The 20,953-nt window shown below is 44.2% G+C and overlaps 1 protein-coding gene across 1 annotated transcript; it reads right to left on the reverse strand.

Moving 5' to 3' along the window:
- Positions 1-14,051: 14,051 nt before the first annotated feature.
- On the reverse strand, positions 14,052-17,887 carry LOC119357056 (phytosulfokine receptor 1-like). Its single transcript, XM_037624037.1, has one exon. It carries the CDS (start codon positions 17,482-17,484, stop codon positions 14,350-14,352), a length of 3,135 nt encoding a protein of 1,044 aa, XP_037479934.1. The 5' UTR covers positions 17,485-17,887; the 3' UTR covers positions 14,052-14,349.
- Positions 17,888-20,953: the final 3,066 nt, after the last annotated feature.

Below are 20,953 nucleotides of genomic sequence, written 5' to 3' on the forward strand. Positions count from 1 at the left end.
TTTTGCAGCAAGTGTTTTGTGATGTGATATGGCCAAAGTTGTGATGAATGATGAATGATATATGTGATGTACGAGATCATGTTCTTGTAATAGGAATCACGACTTGCATGTCGATGAGTATGACAACCGGCAGGAGCCATAGGAGTTGTCTTTATTTTTTGTATGACCTGCGTGTCATTGAGAAACGCCATGTAAATTACTTTACTTTATTGCTAAACGTGTTAGCCATAGTAGTAGAAGTAATAGTTGGCGAGCAACTTCATGGAGACACGATGATGGAGATCATGGTGTCATGCCGGTGACAAGATGATCATGGAGCCCCAAGATGGAGATCACAGGAGCTATATGATATTGGCCATATCATGTCACTATTATTCGATTGCATGAGATGTTTATCATGTTTTTGCATCTTGTTTACATAGAACGACGGTAGTAAATAAGATGATCCCTCATAACAATTTCAAGAAAGTGTTTCCCCTAACTGTGCGCCGTTGCGACAGTTCGTTGTTTCGAAGCACCACGTGATGATCGGGTGTGATAGATTCCAACGTTCACATACAACGGGTGTAAGACAGATTTACACATGCAAACACTTAGGTTGACTTGACGAGCCTAGCATGTACAGACATGGCCTCGGAACACAGAAGACTGAAAGGTCGAGCATGAGTCGTATAGAAGATACGATCAACATGAAGATGTTCACCGATGTTGACTAGTCCGTCTCACGTGATGATCGGACACGGCCTAGTTAACTCGGATCATGTTATACTTAGATGACTGGAGGGATGTCTATCTGAGAGGGAGTTCATTGAATAATTTGATTAGATGAACTTAATTATCATGAACTTAGTCTAAAATCTTTACAACATGTATTGTAGATCAAATGGCCAACGTTGTCCTCAACTTCAACGCGTTCCTAGAGAAAACCAAGCTGAAAGACGATGGCAGCAACTATACGGACTGGGTCCGGAACCTGAGGATCATCCTCATAGCTGCCAAGAAAGATTATGTCCTACAAGCACCGCTAGGTGAAGCACCTGCTCTCCCTGCAGAACAAGACGTTATGAACGCTTGGCAGACACGTGCCGATGATTACTCCCTCGTTCAGTGCGGCATGCTTTACAGCTTAGAACCGGGGCTCCAAAAGCGTTTTGAGAGACATGGAGCATATGAGATGTTCGAAGAGCTGAAAATGGTTTTTCAAGCTCATGCCCGGGTCGAGAGATATGAAGTCTCCGACAAGTTCTTCAGCTGTAAGATGGAGGAAAACAGATCTGTCAGTGAGCACATACTCACTATGTCTGGGTTACATAACCGCTTGACTCAGCTGGAAGTTAATCTCCCGGATGACGCGGTCATTGACAGAATCCTTCAGTCGCTTCCACCGAGCTACAAGAGCTTTGTGATGAACTTCAATATGCAGGGGATGGAAAAGACCATTCCTGAAGTATTTGCAATGCTGAAATCAGCAGAGGTAGAAGTCAAAAAGGAACATCAAGTGTTGATGGTGAATAAAACCACTAAGTTCAAGAAAGGCAAGGGTAAGAAGAACTTCAAGAAGGACGGCAAGGGAGTTGTCGCGCCCGGTAAGCAAGCTGCCGGGAAGAAGCCAAAGAATGGACCCAAGCCCGAGACTGAGTGTTTTTATTGCAAGGGAAGTGGTCACTGGAAGCGGAACTTCCCCAAATACTTAGCGGACAAGAAGGCCGGCATCACGAAAGGTATATGTGATATACATGTAATTGATGTGTACCTTACCAGTACTCGTAGTAGCTCCTGGGTATTTGATACCGGTGCGGTTGCTCACATTTGTAACTCAAAGCAGGAGCTGCGGAATAAGCGGAGACTGGCGAAGGACAAGGTGACGATGCGCGTCGGGAATGGTTCCAAGGTCGATGTGATCGCCGTCGGCACGCTACCTCTACATTTACCTACGGGATTAGTTTTAAACCTCAATAATTGTTATTTAGTGCCAGCTTTGAGCATGAACATTGTATCAGGATCTCGTTTAATACGAGATGGCTACTCATTTAAATCTGAGAATAATGGTTGTTCTATTTATATGAGAGATATGTTTTATGGTCATGCTCCGATGGTGAATGGTTTATTCTTAATGAATCTCGAGTGTAATGCTACACATATTCATAGTGTGAATACCAAAAGATGTAGGGTTGATAATGATAGTCCCACATACTTGTGGCACTACCGCCTTGGTCACATAGGTGTCAAACGCATGAAGAAGCTCCATGCAGATGGACTTTTAGAGACTCTTGATTACGAATCATTTGACACGTGCGAACCATGCCTCATGGGTAAAATGACCAAGACTCCGTTCTCAGGAACAATGGAGCGAGCAACCAACTTATTGGAAATCATACATACTGATGTGTGCGGTCCAATGAGTGTTGAGGCTCGCGGTGGCTATCGTTATGTTCTCACCCTCACTGATGACTTGAGTAGATATGGGTATGTCTATTTAATGAAACACAAGTCTGAGACCTTTGAAAAGTTCAAGGGATTTCAGAGTGAGGTTGAGAATCAACGTGACAGGAAAATCAAGTTCTTGCGATCAGATCATGGGGGAGAATATTTGAGTCACGAATTTAGCACACACTTAAGAAAATGTGGAATAGTTTCACAACTCACGTCGCCTGGAACACCTCAGCATAATGGTGTGTCCGAACGTCGTAATCGCACTCTATTAGATATGGTGCGATCTATGATGTCTCTTACCGATTTACCGCTATCATTTTGAGGCTATGCTTTAGAGACTACCGCATTCACTTTAAATAGGGCTCCGTCGAAATCCGTTGAGACGACACCGTATGAATTATGGTTTGGGAAGAAACCTAAGCTGTCATTTCTAAAAGTTTGGGGATGCGATGCTTATGTCAAGAAACTTCAACCTGAAAAGCTCAAACCGAAGTCGGAAAAATGCGTCTTCATAGGATACCCTAAAGAAACTATTGGGTATACCTTCTACCTCAGATCCGAAGGCAAGATCTTTGTTGCCAAGAATGGATCCTTTCTAGAGAAAGAGTTTCTCTCGAAAGAAGTAAGTGGGAGGAAAGTAGAACTTGATGAAGTATTACCTCTTGAACCGGAAAGTGGCGCAACTCAAGAAAATGTTCCTGAGGTGTCTGCACCGACTAGAGAGGAAGTTAATGATGATGATCATGAAACTTCAGATCAAGTTGCTACTGAACTTCGTAGGTCCACAAGGACACGTTCCGCACCAGAGTGGTACAGCAACCCTGTCTTGGAAATCATGTTGTTAGACAACGGTGAACCTTCGAACTATGAAGAAGCGATGGCGGGCCCAGACTCCGATAAATGGCTAGAAGCCATGAAATCCGAGATAGGATCCATGTATGAAAACGAAGTATGGACTTTGACTGACTTGCCCGATGATCGGCGAGCCATAGAATATAAATGGATCTTTAAGAAGAAGACAGACGCGGATGATAATGTGACCATCTATAAATCTAGGCTTGTCGCTAAGGGTTATCGACAAGTTCAAGGGGTTGACTTCGATGAGACTTTCTCACCCGTAGCGAAGCTAAAGTCCGTCTGAATCATGTTAGCAATTGCCGCATTCTGTGATTATGAAATATGGCAAATGGACGTCAAAACGGCATTCCTTAATGGTTTCCTTAAGGAAGAATTGTATATGATGCAGTCGGAAGGTTTTGTCGATCCTAAGAATGCTGACAAGGTGTGCAAGCTCCAACGCTCGATTTATGGGCTGGTGCAAGCATCTCGGAGTTGGAACATTCGCTTTGATGAGATGATCAAAGCGTTTGGGTTTATGCAGACTTATGGAGAAGCCTGCGTTTACAAGAAAGTGAGTGGGAGCTTTGTAGCATTTCTCATATTATATGTAGATGACATACTTTTGATGGGAAATGATATAGAACTTTTGGACAACATTAAGGCCTACTTGAATAAGAGTTTTTCAATGAAGGACCTTGGAGAAGCTGCTTATATATTAGGCATCAAGATCTATAGAGATAGATCAAGACGCCTCATAGGTCTTTCACAAAGCACATACCTTGATAAGATATTGAAGAAGTTCAATATGGATCAGTTAAGAAGGGGTTCTTGCCTGTGTTGCAAGGTGTGAAATTGAGCTCAGCTCAATGTCCGACCACGGCAGAAGATATAGAAGAGATGAGTGTCATCCCCTATGCCTCAGCCATAGGGTCTATTATGTATGCCATGCTGTGTACCAGACCTGATGTAAACCTTGCCGTAAGTTTGGTACGAAGGTACCAAAGTAATCCCGGCAAGGAACACTGGACAGCGGTCAAGAATATCCTGAAGTACCTGAAAAGGACTAAGGACATGTTTCTCGTTTATGGAGGTGACGAAGAGCTCGTCGTAAAGGGTTACGTCGATGCTAGCTTCGACACAGATCTGGATGACTCTAAGTCACAAACCGGATACGTGTATATGTTGAATGGTGGAGCAGTAAGCTGGTGCAGCTGCAAGCAGAGCGTCGTGGCGGGATCTACATGTGAAGCGGAGTACATGGCAGCCTCGGAGGCAGCGCATGAAGCAATTTGGGTGAAGGAGTTCACCACCGACCTAGGAGTCATACCCAATGCGTCGGGGCCGATCAAACTCTTCCGTGACAACACTGGAGCTATTGCACTTGCCAAGGAGCCCAGGTTTCACAAGAAGACCAGGCACATCAAGCGTCGCTTCAACTCCATTCGTGAGAATGTTCAAGATGGAGACATAGATATTTGTAAAGTACATACAGATCTGAATGTCGCAGATCCGTTGACTAAACCTCTCCCTAGGGCAAAACATGATCAACACCAGAACTCTATGGATGTTCGATTCATCACAATGTAACTAGATTATTGACTCTAGTGCAAGTGGGAGACTGTTGGAAATATGCCCTAGAGGCAATAATAAAAGGATTATTATTATATTTCCTTGTTCATGATAATTGTCTTTTATTCATGCTATAATTGTGTTATCCGGAAATCGTAATACATGTGTGAATACATAGACACCAACATGTCCCTAGTAAGCCTCTAGTTGACTAGCTCGTTGATCAACAGATAGTCATGGTTTCCTGACTATGGACATTGGATGTCATTGATAACGAGATCACATCATTAGGAGAATGATGTGATGGACAAGACCCAATCCTAAACATAGCACAAGATCGTATAGTTCGTTTGCTAGAGTTTTTCCAATGTCAAGTATCTTTTCCTTAGACCATGAGATCGTGTAACTCCCGGATACCGTAGGAGTGCTTTGGGTGTACCAAACGTCACAATGTAACTGGGTGACTATAAAGGTATACTACGGGTATCTCCGAAAGTGTCTGTTGGGTTGACACGGATCAAGACTGGGATTTGTCACTCCATATGACGGAGAGGTATCTCTGGGCCCACTCGGTAATGCATCATCATAATGAGCTCAAAGTGACCAAGTGTCTGGTCACGGGATCATGCATTAGGGTACGAGTAAAGTGACTTGCCGGTAATGATATTGAACGAGGTATTGGGATACCGAGGATCGAATCTCGGGCAAGTAACGTACCGATTGACAAAGGGAATTGTATACGGGGTTGCTTGAATCCTCGACATCATGGTTCATCCGATGAGATCATCGAGGAGTATGTGGGAGCCAACATGGGTATCCAGATCCTGCTGTTGGTTATTGACCAGAGAGTCATCTCGGTCATGTCTACATGTCTCCCGAACCCGTAGGGTCTACACACTTAAGGTTCGGTGACGCTAGGGTTGTAGAGATATGAGTATGCAGTAACCCGAAAGTTGTTCGGAGTCCCGGATGAGATCCTGGACGTCACGAGGAGTTCCGGAATGGTCCGGAGGTGAAGAATTATATATAGGAAGTGCAGTTTCGGCCATCGGGAGAGTTTCGGGGGTCAATGGTATTGTACCGGGACCACTGGAAGGGTCCCGGGGGTCCACCAGGTGGGGCCACCCATCCCGGAGGGCCCCATGGGCTGAAGTGGGGAGGGAACCAGCCCATAGTGGGCTGGTGCGCCCCCCCTTGGGCCCCCCATGCGCCTAGGGTTGGGAACCCTAGGGGAGAGGGGGCGCCTCCACTTGCCTTGGGGGGCACTCCACCCCCTTGGCCGCCGCCCCCTAGGAGATCCCATCTCCTAGGGCCGGCGCACCCCCTAGGGGGGCCTATATAAAGGGGGGAGGGAGGGCAGCCGCACCCTGAAGCCTTGGCGCCTCCCTCTCCCCTGCTACACCTCTCGCTCTCGCAGAAGCTCGGTGAAGCCCTGCTGCGGTGACTGCTGCATCCACCACCATGCCGTCGTGTTGCTGGATCTTCATCAACCTCTCCTTCCCCCTTGCTGGATCAAGAAGGAGGAGACATCACGCTGACCGTACGTGTGTTCAACGCGGAGGTGCCGTCCGTTCGGCGCTAGGATCTCCGGTGATTTGGATCATGACGAGTACGACTCCCTCATCCCCGTTCTTTGAACGCTTCCGCTCGCGATCTACAAAGGTATGTAGATGCATCCAATCACTCGTTGCTAGATAAACTCATAGATGGATCTTGGTGAAAATGTAGGAATTTTTTTTGTTTTCTGCAACGTTCCCCAACACATCCAACATCCCATCCTCCACCTTTTTTCGTGGTTTTTCATCCCATTCTGGTTTTCATAAAACCAATATTTCTTAACCTAATAAAGCAGGTCGATCTAGGGTATTGCAATAAATTCATGGTTCATAAATACATTATTTCTCTTGGTAAAATCTGGTACCTATCAGACCTGTCAGACATCTTTGATAACCCAATAAAGAGCAATAAATTCATGGCAATATCTTGTATTTGGTAACTCAATATAGCAGATTAATCATGGGTACATAGCTATTATAAGCTCAAGAAATAGTTGGAAAATCTATACTTTATACCAAAAACATAATATTATTTTATCTATTTGCTTTGCATAAGATTCGTCTCGTATGGTCCTCTTATTGTGTTATAATTTTTGGCCATGTGGCAACGCACGAGCACATGCCTAGTAAACTAAAAGGAAGATAAAAAGGGGTAAATGGCGCTCTACCCCGCATTGGGCCAACCTAACTAACGACACGTGGGAGCGAGTGTGCCATCTATTCGCTGCCATATGCATGGAATAGGTTTTGTCCGGTGAAGAAGCCGACAATGAGGAAGATGCAGGCTAGACCCTTGATGCATGGCACGAGGGAGAGAGAATCCCAACATGAAGTTGACATATGTTGCTAGGGCTAACCACAACTAGCAAACATGCCCCTGCGTTGAAATGAGAGAAAAAAGTCGACGTGCTTCTCTGTGAAGGAAGCAGTGACTATCATTAGTTATGTTGGCCAGGTAGAGAATAAGTTTGACGACGAGAAAAATGACAGTTCAATTAACAGTAGCATTCTTTGGGGCGCTAGTTTGAATCACGCGACATGACTCTTAGTCAACTAATCAGATAAACAATCTTATCTTTATATTACCTTCTCGATAATAAAAAATATCATACACGCAATGCTTATTTTTGAGTTACCATTAGACAATAATGGATACTTTTGTCATCCCTCTTCCTAGGCTAGGTGAGATCCAGAGTCGGCCCTAAAGCGCTGCAGGGGTTTTCTTTTTTGTCTCGGACTTTTTATTGCGGGCCGAGTTCTAGAGCAGTTTACTCGGGTATTTTGTTTTCCCCTTTTCTTTTCTTGTTGTTTCTTTGTAAGTCTTTCCATCAGTTTCTTCCTTTTTATTTTTTTTTAGTTTATCACCATTCAAAAACCATAAATCTATAATACACGAATATTTTTTAAATTCCACAAACATTTTCCAAAATACATAAATAGTTGAAAAATCCACAAATATTTCCAAAACAGTTAAGTTTATTTATAAATGATTACATTTTCTAAATCCATGAATATCTTTTAACAAATACGAACTTTTTTTAAATATGTGAAACTTTTTCATTTTTTGCGAATATTTTTAATTGTTCCAAACATCTTCAAAATTCAATTCTAAAATACTAAATTGTTGTTTCCTAATATTCATGGTTTGCTAGAAAAATAAAATACTAACCCCACAAAACTATCAAGTGGGGTTAGTATTTTAGTTTTTTAGTAAAACATGAATATTAAGAAACAAAAATGACATATTTTAGAATTAAAATTTTGAAAAATAATATTAAGAAACAGAAATTAATATTCATGTTTTACAAGAAAAAGAAAATACTAACCCCACAAAAAATGAATATTAATGTTTTACTAGAAAAAGAAAATACTAACCCCACAAAGTTAACGTCCAAAATCTTCATCTTTTCAAAAACATTTAGAAAATTCAGGGAAAAAACTATTTTTGGGAATTTCGTAAAAAGTTCCCACGTTTAATATTTGTTCACAAATTCAAAAAATCTTTCAAAATTTGTTCAGAAATTCAAAAAAGTTCGGCAACTTCAATAAAATGATCCACTTTTAAAATTTGTTCACAAATTCAGAAACATTTCATGTTTTCAGGATTTGGAAATGTTTTAGGTAATTTCAAAAAATATTATTTGCTAATTTGTTCACAAATTCAATAAACGTTCATAATTCAAAGTAAGTTCATGAATTTCAAAAAAACATTCTTGCTTTCCAAATTTGTTCACAAATTCAATAAATGATCAACAAAAATTGTTTGCTAATTCAAATAATGTCACATTTTGAAAATATTGTTTGTAAATTCGTAACAATTAGTGTTTCCATTTTTTGTTCGAGTTTTTCAAAAAATTCGTAATTCCAAAAACAATCGTGTTTTCAAATTTGTTCCTTTTTTGAAGAAACGTTTGTGATTCCCAAAAATATTTGTGTTTTCACCAAATGTTAGAGTTTTTAAAATGTGTTCAAAATATAAAAATGAAAATCACTTTCAAAATTTCAAAAAAACATCATATAGAACGGACTGCCATTTTGTAGTAGATCTTTGGTTCTAGTCCTCTCACAAACTTTTGTTTTGGGGATTTATAGGGAACTGTTGTTTAAGTTTTGCCACTGTCTTTGGTTTCTTTATGTATGGTGCTGCAAATATTTCATTAGTGTTTGTCAGGTGCACCGGCTAGCACTGCACGCGACTTGCTTTTTTAAGGGCTTGCACGCGACTTGCTAGTTGCTACGAGGTCGTGGTATCGAGTGACAGAACAAGCACGGTCCTTTTTTTCAACTCACGAACACGATTCCTCCTACTGCCACTACAAATGGGCCGGCCCAGGCTAGTCGTCCTTGTGAGAAACGCCGACTTCTTGCCGCAGCGAGCGGCATATAGGAGGTCCCCCTCCTGTTCCCCACCCGGGATAGCGAGCAAACAGGTAAGGGTTTGGGCTGGCACTGTGCGAGGTCCTTTTCTTTTATTTTTCCGGTTATTATTTGGTTAATTTAAAATGACTAGCGATTTTCAAAATATGTGCATGTTTTTTAACTGAATGTAAATTGCGTTTAAATAAACATGAATTTCTGAAAAATGGGGATTTTGTTAATGTTCATGAACTATTTAAAAATACGTTCATGCTTTTCTAATGTGCATTAATTGCTTTTAAAATATTCTTTCATCTCTAAAAGAAAGTCATGAATTTTAATAGAAGAAAAAAGAAAGAACAATTGGAACTAAAAACAGATAGACACATATCTCTATCACCACTACTTAATAAAAAGAACCTACAGTTCCATCTTTCACTTTTTCTCCTCACCACCCTTTGTACAACCTTTCACCCTCCATTGATTTTTTTTCTGGTTTTCCATCCCCTTCTGCTTTTTATCTCTATCTCTATTACTTAAAAAGAACATATTGTTCAATCTTTGACATTTTCTCCCCACCACAACACCACCTCTTCATCTAGCCTCCCCCTCCATTGATTTTTCCTGATTTTCATCTATATCTCTACTACTTAAAAAGAAGCTATGGTTCCATCTTTCACTTTTCTCCCCGTCACACCTTCCTCCAACCTCCCAACCTCCATCGATTTTTTGGAGGCCGGTGTTAAGCCCATTATTGATCATCAACGCCGCCTCACCCCAAAGATGATTGAAGTGGTAAGAACATAGGTAGTGAAACTTCTGGAAACATGTACTCCCTTCGTTCCAAATTACTCGTCGTGGTTTTAGTTCAAATTTGAACTAAAACCATGATGAGTAATTTGGAACGGAGGGAGTATAATTTTTCCTATCTCTGATAGTATATGAGTTAGTCCAGTTTATTGTGTTCCTAAGAAGGGAGGCTTAACGATTATCCCTAACGAAAAAATTCTGGAAGGGTATTTTCTTGGAGATGTTGCATTAGATAAAACAAGATAGCAAATGATAATTGCTCTGCTTTGTCTAGATTGTACTTGTTTTCTTGGAGCGGATGTATGACATGATAGATGATAAAGTGAGAACCATCGTGTTTTTGTTTGGGTTGTGGTTATATTATCTTGGAGAGGTTGTGTTAATATGTTTGATGACACCAACTAAAAACCTATGTGGCTTGTCTATATGGTGGCTGTTACCTTGGAAATTATATATAAGATTCCAAATGGTAACAGATGATTAGGTTTTAAACCGAACAAATATTACAATCTTTTTGTAGGTTATCAATAGGACGTCTAGCCAGATCCACATGTGGTCATTACTGCACCATGCAGAAGTGAGGGAGCTCATGGCCTTTGGGTGCAACCGATGGGAACGGTAGCACAGGCTACATACACCGGTTTGGATGGCGCGGTCCAATAATATGATAGGTTTTCAAGCACAATGTCCTATTTGTTGGGGACCGTAGTATTTCAAAAAAAATTCCTACGATCACGCAAGATCTATCTAGGAGAAGCATAGCAACGAGCGGGGAGAGTATGTTCACGTACCTCGTAGACCGAAAGCGGAAGCGTTTAGTAACACGGTTGATGTAGTCGAACGTCTTCGTGATTCAACCGATCCAAGCACCGAACGTACGGCACCTCCGTGTTCAGCACACGCTTAGCTCGATGACGTACCTCGAGCTCTTGATCCAGTTGAGGCCGAGGAAGAGTTTCGTCAGCACGACGGTGTGGCGACGATGATGATGAAGTTACCGGCGCGGGGCTTCACCTAAGCACTACGACGATATGACCGAGGTGTGTAACTGTGGAGGGGGCACCGAACACGGCTAAGAGAAGACTTGGTGTGCCCCCCTCCCATGTATATAAAGGAGGGGGAAGAGGAGGCCGGCCCAAGGGGGGCGCGCCATAGGGGGGAGTCCTACTTGGACTCCCGATCCAAGTAGGATTCGCCCCCCCTTCCTATTCCAACTAGGAGAAGGAGGGAAGGAGGAAGAGGGGAGAAGGAAGGAGGGGGGCGCCGCCCCCTCCTAGTCCAATTCGGACCAGCCCATGGGGGGGGGGGCACAGCCACCCCTTGAGGCTTCTCTCCTTTCCCCTAAAGCCCATTCAGGCCCATTACTCTCCTGGGGGGTTCCAGTAATCCCCCGGTACTCCGGAAAATACCCGAAACACTTCGGAACCATTCCGGTGTCCGAATATAACCTTCCAATATATCGATCTTTACCTCTCGGCCATTTTGATACTCCTCGTCAAGTCTGTGATCTCATCCGCGATTCCGAACAAACTTCGGTCATCAAATCACATAACTCATAATACAAATCATCATCGAACGTTAATCTTGCGGACCCTACGGGTTCGATAACTATGTAGACATGATCGAGACACACCTCCGGTCAATAACCAATAGCGGAACCTGGATGCTCATATTGGCTCCTACATATTTTACGAAGATCTTTATTGGTCAAACCGCATAACAACATACGTTGTTCCCTTTGTCATCGGTATGCAACTTTCCCGAGATTCGATCGTCGGTATCATCATACCTAGTTTAATCTCGTTACCGGCAAGTCTCTTTACTCGTTCCGTAATGCATCAGCCCGCAACTAACTCATTAGTCACATTGCTTGCAAGTCTTATAGTGATGAGCATTACCAAGAGGGCCCAAAGATACCTCTCCGATACATGGAGTGACAAATCCTAATCTCGATCTATGCCAACTCAACAAACACTATCGGAGACACCTGCAGAGCATCTTTATAATCATCCAGTTACGTTGTGACGTTTGATAGCACACAAGGTGTTCCTCCGATATTCGGGAGTTGCATAATCTCATAGTCAGAGGAACATGTATAAGTCATGAAGAAAGCAATAGCAATAAAACTAAACGATCATTATGTTAAGCTAACGGATGGGTCTTGTCCATCACATTATTCCCTAATGATGTGATCCCGTTCATCAAATGACAACACATGTCTATGGTCAGGAAACTTAACCATCTTTGATTAACGAGCTAGTCAAGTAGAGGCATATTAGGGACACTCTGTTTGTCTATGTATTCACACATGTACTAAGTTTCCGGTTAATACAATTCTAGCATGAATAATAAACATTTATCATGATATAAGAAAATATAAATAACAACTTTATTATTGCCTCTAGGGCATATTTCCTTCACTATTTTTGCCGGTTGTGGCTATTTGTTTGATTTCTAGTTTTTGTTTGGCTACTTGAGATATTACTCGTACTTTGAGACTCGATCCTTTTTAACAAATGGTTGTGTGCATCCTCTTTTTCAAAAAAAATGATAACAAATAAATATTTGTGCTCACTCTAAATTATCCGTACAAATAAACATATTGAATTTAAATTAGATTGTCGACTTTGCTACATTGCAGATGCTACAAAGATGCTTGTTGGGATGGACAATTTCGACTGTGTGTTGGGGGTGTGGGTCCCATGTTTTTTCCTTTTATCTTCTTGGACCTTCCCGAATTTCTCGATCTCTCCAGGTTTGCTCACCATTTCTTCCTCTGTCATCTCCATGACCTGCTAGCACTGTTGTTCATTGTGCACTCGCCCTCACTCTTGCACTGGCCATTCTGCCCTCACCCCCCCCCCCTAACGCCACCTCCACCAACAAGCAAGATGTTGTTACATTCACCGTTTGTCCTCGAGCGCCTACATAAACCCTACATGAGAGCTGTTGCAGTGCCTCCACTATGTGTTGCCATGATGCCTTCTTATGTGGGATGTTGTTGTCCTAGCCCCTTGTGTCGCTGCGGTGATTCCTCTCGAGATGTTGAAGTGCTATCAATGTCGCAAGAGGGAGGTCGAGTTGGGGTTGGAAATTAGTGTTTTCCCCTCATTTTTGTGATACAATTTATTGTCTTGGTAAATCAAACTTGAGTGTGCATGAAGTCAAAACTTCGATCCAAGAATAAATTTGAGACCTGAGATTATTATTTTGTCGTTGAAGTCATGGCTTTGCAAGCTGAATACTGTTAAAAGTTAGTTGAAATCTTGGAGTTCTTTGGTTGGAATTTATGGATCCAAAAGTGTGTTTGAATTAAGTTGAAATCTTGGAGTTCTTTGATTGAAACCTCTAACTCACCAAGTTGAAACATGTTGGAAATTTTGTTAAAATATGGGTGTTATACCGAATCAGAGACCTTCAGCGGCACCAGGCCTATGCTTGATGGCAAGTGCAACAATCGCTTCCTACGTTGAACTCGAGGAAAGAAACAAGAATTCCTCGTTACTAACTTCAATTGGCAAGCATTTGAGCAGGCACGTCCGCGTTTTAATACCTGATCTGCCAATTTATCTGGAACAACTCTGTATCTTCGGTTCCAACTAGTAGTCAGATAACAGCACACATATGTGCAGAAAAAACCAAACCAAAAAATAGCAGGGCAGCAGGCCAAGGACAAGGTCGTGCAGACAACAGAACCACCAGAGGATGGAAGTTTTTGATCCTTCAAGTTTAGTGAGTGCCTTGCAGAGTGAAATGTCATTATGTCAAACTCATTTAGAACAACATTGTAGCTACAGTTCCAACCACTAGTCAAGTCACAAAATATATTTACAAAAAATTATCACAGGATACACAGATATGCCCAGGGAAAACTGGGAAATAGCAGGCCAAAGGTCATGCAGACAACATATCATCCTTTGGCTCTTGATGTCAAACTCTAAAGTATTTAAATTCACCCACAAACATAAAACTATAGAAATCCAGACATAAGTAACTGAAGTTACAAAACAGATGCCTTCAGATAAGACCGCTTGATTATTATCCAGATGGTTTAGAACTACAAAGTTTTTTGTGACATTCCTGTGATCATCTTTATGGAAAAGAGGAAGCTCAGGCCCAAACTTAGGCGGGCATATGTAGCAAACAAAGAAACTTCTCAGTATTTCTCGCTATGTAAACACTACTATTATATTTATGTACACCACTAAATAACCATTTCACGGCGCTACCACCAAACTGATGCTCTGCTCAAGCAAAACCAGAACTATATATCTGAAGTGATGCATCACTGGATTATTAAGCTACGGTTTTCCGCAATGTCGTCGAGCCAGGTGACAAGCTGCTGCGATGTTGGCCTTGACTTGGGGGCAGCGGTTACGCAGAGGCATGCAATCTCGAGCACCCTCAGCAGCTCGCCTTCGTTTGCCTTGTCATGCACATTCGGGTGGAAAACCTCGGTCTCCCTATCCTCTTTCCTCATCTGAAGCACCCACGACACGACGTCCCTGCTCCCCTTGGGCCTGCACATGTCCACAGGCCTCCGGCCGGTGAGCAGCTCCAGCAGCACGATGCCGAAGCTGTAGATGTCGCCCTTGTAAGTCGCGATGGGCGACTGCGCATACTCTGGAGGAATGTAGCCCAGGGTCCCAACGACATCTGTGGTGACGTGGGTGTCATACGCGCAGACAAGCCTCGCCAGTCCGAAATCGGCCAGATGAGCTTCAAAGTTCTCATCCAGGAGGATGTTGCTTGACTTGATGTCTCGGTGCAGTATGTGTGGCTCACATGACATGTGCAGGTATGCCAACCCCCTTGCTGAACCTTGAGCTATCCGCAGCCGCTTCTGCCAATCCAGCAGCGCGCCGCTATCCGTCCTCTCGTGAAGCCAGTAATCCAAGCTGCCATTCTCCATGTATGAGTAGATCAGCAGCCTGTCGTTGCCGATCTTGCAATAGCCCTGCAGCAACACAAGGTTCTCATGCTGGGCCCTTGAAAGTGTCTCCACCTCAGCCTGAAACTCCCTCTCGATCTGAGAGTAGTCGCCTGAAAGGCGCTTGATCGCAACCCTCCGCCCATCCGGCAGCGTTGATTTGTAGACGAGGCCAAAACCACCACATCCAACTATGTATGCTTGATCAAAGTGGTTCGTGGACTTCAAGATGTCCTCAATGCTGAGATCTTTATTGTTCTGGAAAAGCAGCACCAAGCTTGAGTTAGCAGAACCTGAGGAGTCTTCAGCATTAGCAACCGCCTTTGGATTGCGCTCGTGCATTCTTGAACGGACAACCCTTGCCAAAATCACATAAGTAATCCACAAGACAAAGATAACCCCAACTGCAGTTCCTACTCCAACTGCAGCAAGGCTGGCTTTGCTTTTCTTACGGTGTGCTGCTTCCACAATTCGAGCCTTCTCGGAGCAGGACGCATTCCGAAGGAGGCAGAGTGCAGGATTGCCCAGAAAGCCTTCATTCGCGAATGTCAGAAACTGGCCCCCGGTTGGGATATCTCCAGTCAAATTATTGTATGACACATCAAAGTCGGAGAGGAAATTGAGCTTTGTCAGAGATGACGGTATGCTCCCACTGAGATCATTGTGAGCCAACTTCAACTTTTCCAAGCTCGACATGTCTGACAACTCATCGGGAATTCGCCCCGAGAAGTTGTTCCAGCTGAGGTCCAGTACATGAAGCTTCACAAGATGACCAAAGCCTGGCAATACCGGCCCAGCAAGCAAGTTGTTGGAGAGGATCAGTGACGCCGGGAAGCTGCTGACTTGGTTGTACTGCAGGCCTTTGCCGGTTGAATTCTTCTTTATAAATAATGGGACGTACTCGGTCGAAGCCCGCTCACTTGAGCCATCACTTGAAATCAGACCCTTCATCCGGGTAAAGCTCTCAGGGAGTTCCCCGGTGAACGAATTGTTTGACAGATCAATGTAGAAGAGATTGTTCAGGCTGCCTAACCATCGGGGGATGTTACCATTCAGCTTGTTCCAAGAAATGTCCAGCACACTGAGGCTCTCCAAGGTCTGCAGCCAAGGCGGAATTGTGCCGGTGAGCGCGCAGTTCGCCAGGACAAGCACCTCCATGCTCTTGAACCCTTTGATGCCATCCATTGGCATCGTCTCCCCCCCATGGAAATTGTTGGTGAGCACCAAGCTGGTCAGTTTGGGCAGGTCCTGCAAGACCTGCAATGCCGATGACAGGTTCGTGAAGCCGTTGCCTGTCAGCGACAGGTACAATAGTGAACTCAAATTCTTGAAGCTCTCCGGTATCTGCCCATCAAGCTTGTTCCTTGCCAGGTTCAGCGTCTTCAGCTCGGCGCACCGGGCGAGGCTAGCAGGTATGTTACCACTCAGCTTGTTTGACCCAGCATCGAAAGTGTTCAGCCTTGGCAGCAAGCTGAAGTTGAGTGTGATCTCACCGGAGAGCGAATTGTTCCTTACGCTGACCACTGTCAGCATCCGACAGCTTGACAGTGAACTGGGCAATGTGCCATTGAAGCCATTGGTTGCCAAGTTTAAGGTCTCGAGCCTCCTCAGCCTCCCAAACACATCAGGGATGAAGCCGGTGAATTTGTTATATGACAAGTCAATCTGCACAAGCTGCGACAGGTTACCGAGGTTGTCAAGGTCACCGGAGAGGTTGTTGTCCTGTAAGCTCAGCCTCTGCAACGCAGGCACCGTGTACAGGTCACCCGGGAGGCTCCCCGCGAGGCCATTGCCGTCGAGAGAGAGCTCGGCGAGCGCCTCGCACCGGCCGAAGCCAGCCGGGACATCGCCAGAGAACGCGTTCCCCGAGAACCGCAGGACCGTCAGGTTCTGCGTGGCGCCACAGAGCGCGGTGGTGTTGATGCTGCCGGAGAAGCGGTTGCCGGAGATGTCGAGCACCGTCAGGTTCGCCGCGCCGGGGAACGCAGGGTGCGGCCCGGCGAACTCGTTGAAGGAGACGTTCACCGCCTCAATCGCCGGGAACCCGCCGGCGGCGCCGCCGCTCGGCGGGAACGTGCCGGAGAGGGCGTTGGCGCTGAGGTCGAGCACCCGCAGCCCGGGGAGCAGGCCGAGCCCCGCCGGCGCCTGGCCGCGGAACGAGTTCCGGGAGAGGTTCAGCGCGGCGAGGCGGCTGAGGGAGGCGACGGAGGGGGAGATGACGCCGCGGAGGCTGCGGTTGGAGAGATCCAGCCCAACCACCCTCCCGAGGTCGCAGGACACGCCCGCCCAGGAGCAGCACGACCCGCCATCGCCGTCGCCCCAACCGAGCAGCCCGGCGCCGGCGCCCTTCCCGTCCAGGCCGTCGGAAAAGGCCCGGAGCGCCTCCAGGTCATCCGCATCGCACGTCTGGTTCAGGGCGTGGGCGCCGCGGAAACGGAGCAGGACGGCGGCGACGAGCAGGAAGCCGAGCAGGCCGCAGCGGGCCCCCATCACCGGCGAGCGGCGGCGGCGGCGGGACTGCGAAAGGCGGCTCCTTTCCTGAAGAGCATGAAAATCCGCTAGCCCACGGCGAGCAATTCTCCGCCCAAACCCCACACCGCCACCTTGCACCGCCGCCGGCCGGAGGAATCCAAGCGGGAAGGACGCACAGATGGCAAACACTCCTCAGCAACCAGAGAAAGGGGGGAACTCAAGCGAATCCCGACGAGCAGAGCTTGGTGGCGGAAGCAAGGGCGGCGGGCGGCGGAGATCTGTCCCGTCCAGTCCACCTCGCGCGGAAACAAATCGCGAGATTTCCGTGAGAGCGGCGGAAAGAGGGCGAGGGCGAGGGGTCGGAGGGGTGGGAGGACACGTGAAGAAGGCGAGGTGGGGCGGGGGAAAGTCAGAGGGGCGGAGGGAGGAAAGGGACGGGCACTCTGCCACTCTGTGGTCTGTGCGGTTTTGACTCCGATGCGCGCAGTCAGTGCGGGCTGGATTCGCCTATCTCACTCGCGTCGCTGTCTCCCCCACGCTGAACTTTCCCGTGCGCCCGTCACCGTCGTCGTCGTCGTCGTCTCCGTCTCCGTCACCGCATGCAGCGGCGATTATTATTAATAATAATAAAATAAAAGGCGGACAGAAACCAGTGGAGGAAATGTAATGGGGTGGCGCCGGGCCGGAAAATTGAGTGGGCTGGATAGGGAGTGGTCGGAGTCGAGGGGCGGCCGGTGAGGGGGACGGCTGGTGGTGGGGCAAGTGGTGGATAAGCAGCTTGCGTGCATGGTCAGTGCGTCTGTGGTCGTGCCATGCAGTTTTGGTGGCCTCAAATGTTGCCCATAACTTGTTTGACTAGTGTGGAAAAGAGCACTCCATTGCACGGATCCATGAAAACTAGAGTAAAGTGTAAGATTGCTCATAATCAGAGTACTGTACTTGCTTAACATTTATGAAAACCGTCGTATAGTTGAGTTGGACTGTTGAAAATTGAGACCAATTTGACCAACCATTTAGTCAGATTTGAGAGTTCCTTTCTAGAAAAACCTCAAATGTGCTAGTCGTCGCAAAAAAAAAACTTTGATGACATGAACATTTCACATAAATTGTTTGACTAGTCAAAAAGTGCAGATTGCATGAGCCCATGAGAATTAAACCCAGGATTGCTTGTAATTAGCACTTGTTCAATATTTACTGAAAAATGGTCACGATTCGAGGAAGCATGGTACTCCCTTTGTTTTTATTTGCTCCGCATATTAGTTTTGTCTTTAGTCAATTTTCATAAACTTTGACTGAGTTTATTGAGAAAAAAATATTAATACCTAAAATACCAAATCAATAATATTGGATTCATCATTGAATATATTTTTACATAAACTTGATCACACTTCATAAATTTTGCCTCACACCAAAGGTGATATGCACTGTAAAAAACGAGGGAGTACATATCAGAAATTAACAAAATAAAACAAAGAGGAAAACAAGGAAATTGTACATATTTTCTTGCCTGGACTCTAGAAAGTTCATACCAAATTGACCAACCATTTAGTCAAAATTCAGTTTCAAGTTTGAACCGTCCAACTTTGGCAGAAAGTTCGGCTTCTAAAAAATAACTTAAATGTATTTGTGGTCACAATATACATTTTTTGTTACCAGGACATTGCCCAGAGCTTGTTTGGCAAGTCTAAAAAAAGTAGACTGCAGAAGCCCGCGGAAACTAAGCAAAGGATTGTTCATAATCACCACCTGCTTAATATTTACTGAAAAACTGCCAGGATGAGAGGAGTCGTTGCACATAAATGAAAGTGGATGCTCCGTGTACGGGTTAGCGATGCTAACGGAATGAAACTGGAAGAAAAACAAGGGCAATTAATCAAAGGTGGACAAAATAAGTAGAGGAAATGTACTCTGGTGGCACTGGAAAATGAAGTGGACGTGTTGGACACCATATAGAGAGTGGTCAGGGTCAAGGGGCGGCTGTTGAAGGGGACAACTTTGTGGTGGTGTGGCAAGTGGTTGATCATTTGTTGCAGGTTGGTCGGTACCTTGTGTGGTCATACCATACAATTTTGACAGCCTAAATGCTGCCCATAACTTATTTGACCAGTGTGAAAAAGAGTACTCCATTGCATGGACACATGAAAACTAAAGTGTAGGATTGTTCATTTGTAGTACTACTCCCTCCGTCGCATAATATAAGAACGTTTTTGGCACTACACTAACGTTCTTACATTATGGGACAGAGGGAGTAGTTGCTTAAAAACGCCATGATTGAGTGGACTTTTGGAAATCCAGACCAAATTGACCAACCATTTAGTCAATATTCAGTTTTCAAGTTTGAAGCTTCAAACTTTGGCTGGAAGTTCAACTTCCCAGAAATAACTTAAACGTTTGTGGTCATAGTATACAATTTTGGTGACCTGTTGCCCATAACTTGTTTGACATGACTGGAATGAGTAGATTGCTCAAACCCGTGAAAACTAAGCGTAATATTGCTCATAACCACTACTTGCTTAATATTTACTAATAACGATCACGAAACGGGCAATTGTTGCACATAACTCGATTGGGGTGCTCCGAGTATGAATAAGCGTGTATAACTAAAAAAATCAAGAAAGTCACATTATGCGGTTACTTGAGTGGGTATTAAAAATGCAAACCAAATGGACCAATCATTAGTCAAAATTTGTAAGTTAAGCGAGAAGCTTCAAACTTTGGTTGAGAGTTTCTTTATAGAAAAACCTTAAATGTGTCTCTAGTCGTAGTATACAAATTTGGTGACCTGAACATTGCCCACAACTTGTTTGACTAGTCAAAAAGAGCATACTACCTAAGCCCACGATAACTAAACTCGGGATTATTGCTCATAATCACCACTTACTTAATATTTATTAAAAAATGGTCACAATTTGAGAAGCATTGTATTGTTTTCATTTTTATTTACTCCTCTTATTAGCTTTGTCTTAAGTCAAAATTTGTAAACTTTGATTGAGTTTATAGAGAAGAAATATATAAATACTATTGGATCCATCATTAAATATATTTTCACACCATATACATTGTTATTGTAAATGTTTATCTTGTTTTCTATAAACTTTATCAAACTTATGAAATTTTACTTATGACAAAGGTAATATCCATAGTAAATAAAAATAGAGGGAGTACGTATCACAAAATAAAAAAAAATTGAGAGAAAAACAAGAAAATTGTACATAGTTTCTTGAGTTGGCTATGGAAAATTTAGACCAAAGTGACAAACCATTTTGTCAACATTCAGTTTTCAAGTTTGAAGATTCAGAGCGTATCTGTTTCTAGAAAATACTGAATGTATTTGTGGTCATAGTATACGTTTACTGTAACCAGAACATTGCCCATAGCTTGTTTGACAAGTCTAAAAAGAGTAGGTTACATCAGATCGTGAAAACTAAGCATAGGATTGCTCATAATCACTACTTGCTTTGTATTTATTGAAAACTTGTCAGGACTC

This window comes from Triticum dicoccoides, chromosome 2A (genome assembly GCF_002162155.2).
Source record: "Triticum dicoccoides isolate Atlit2015 ecotype Zavitan chromosome 2A, WEW_v2.0, whole genome shotgun sequence".
Lineage (NCBI taxonomy): Eukaryota > Viridiplantae > Streptophyta > Magnoliopsida > Poales > Poaceae > Triticum > Triticum dicoccoides.

Excerpts from the sequence above, each read along its gene's own strand:
- LOC119357056 (XM_037624037.1), bottom strand. The coding sequence starts at position 17,484 with ATGGGGGCCCGCTGCGGCCTGCTCGGCTTCCTGCTCGTCGCCGCCGTC.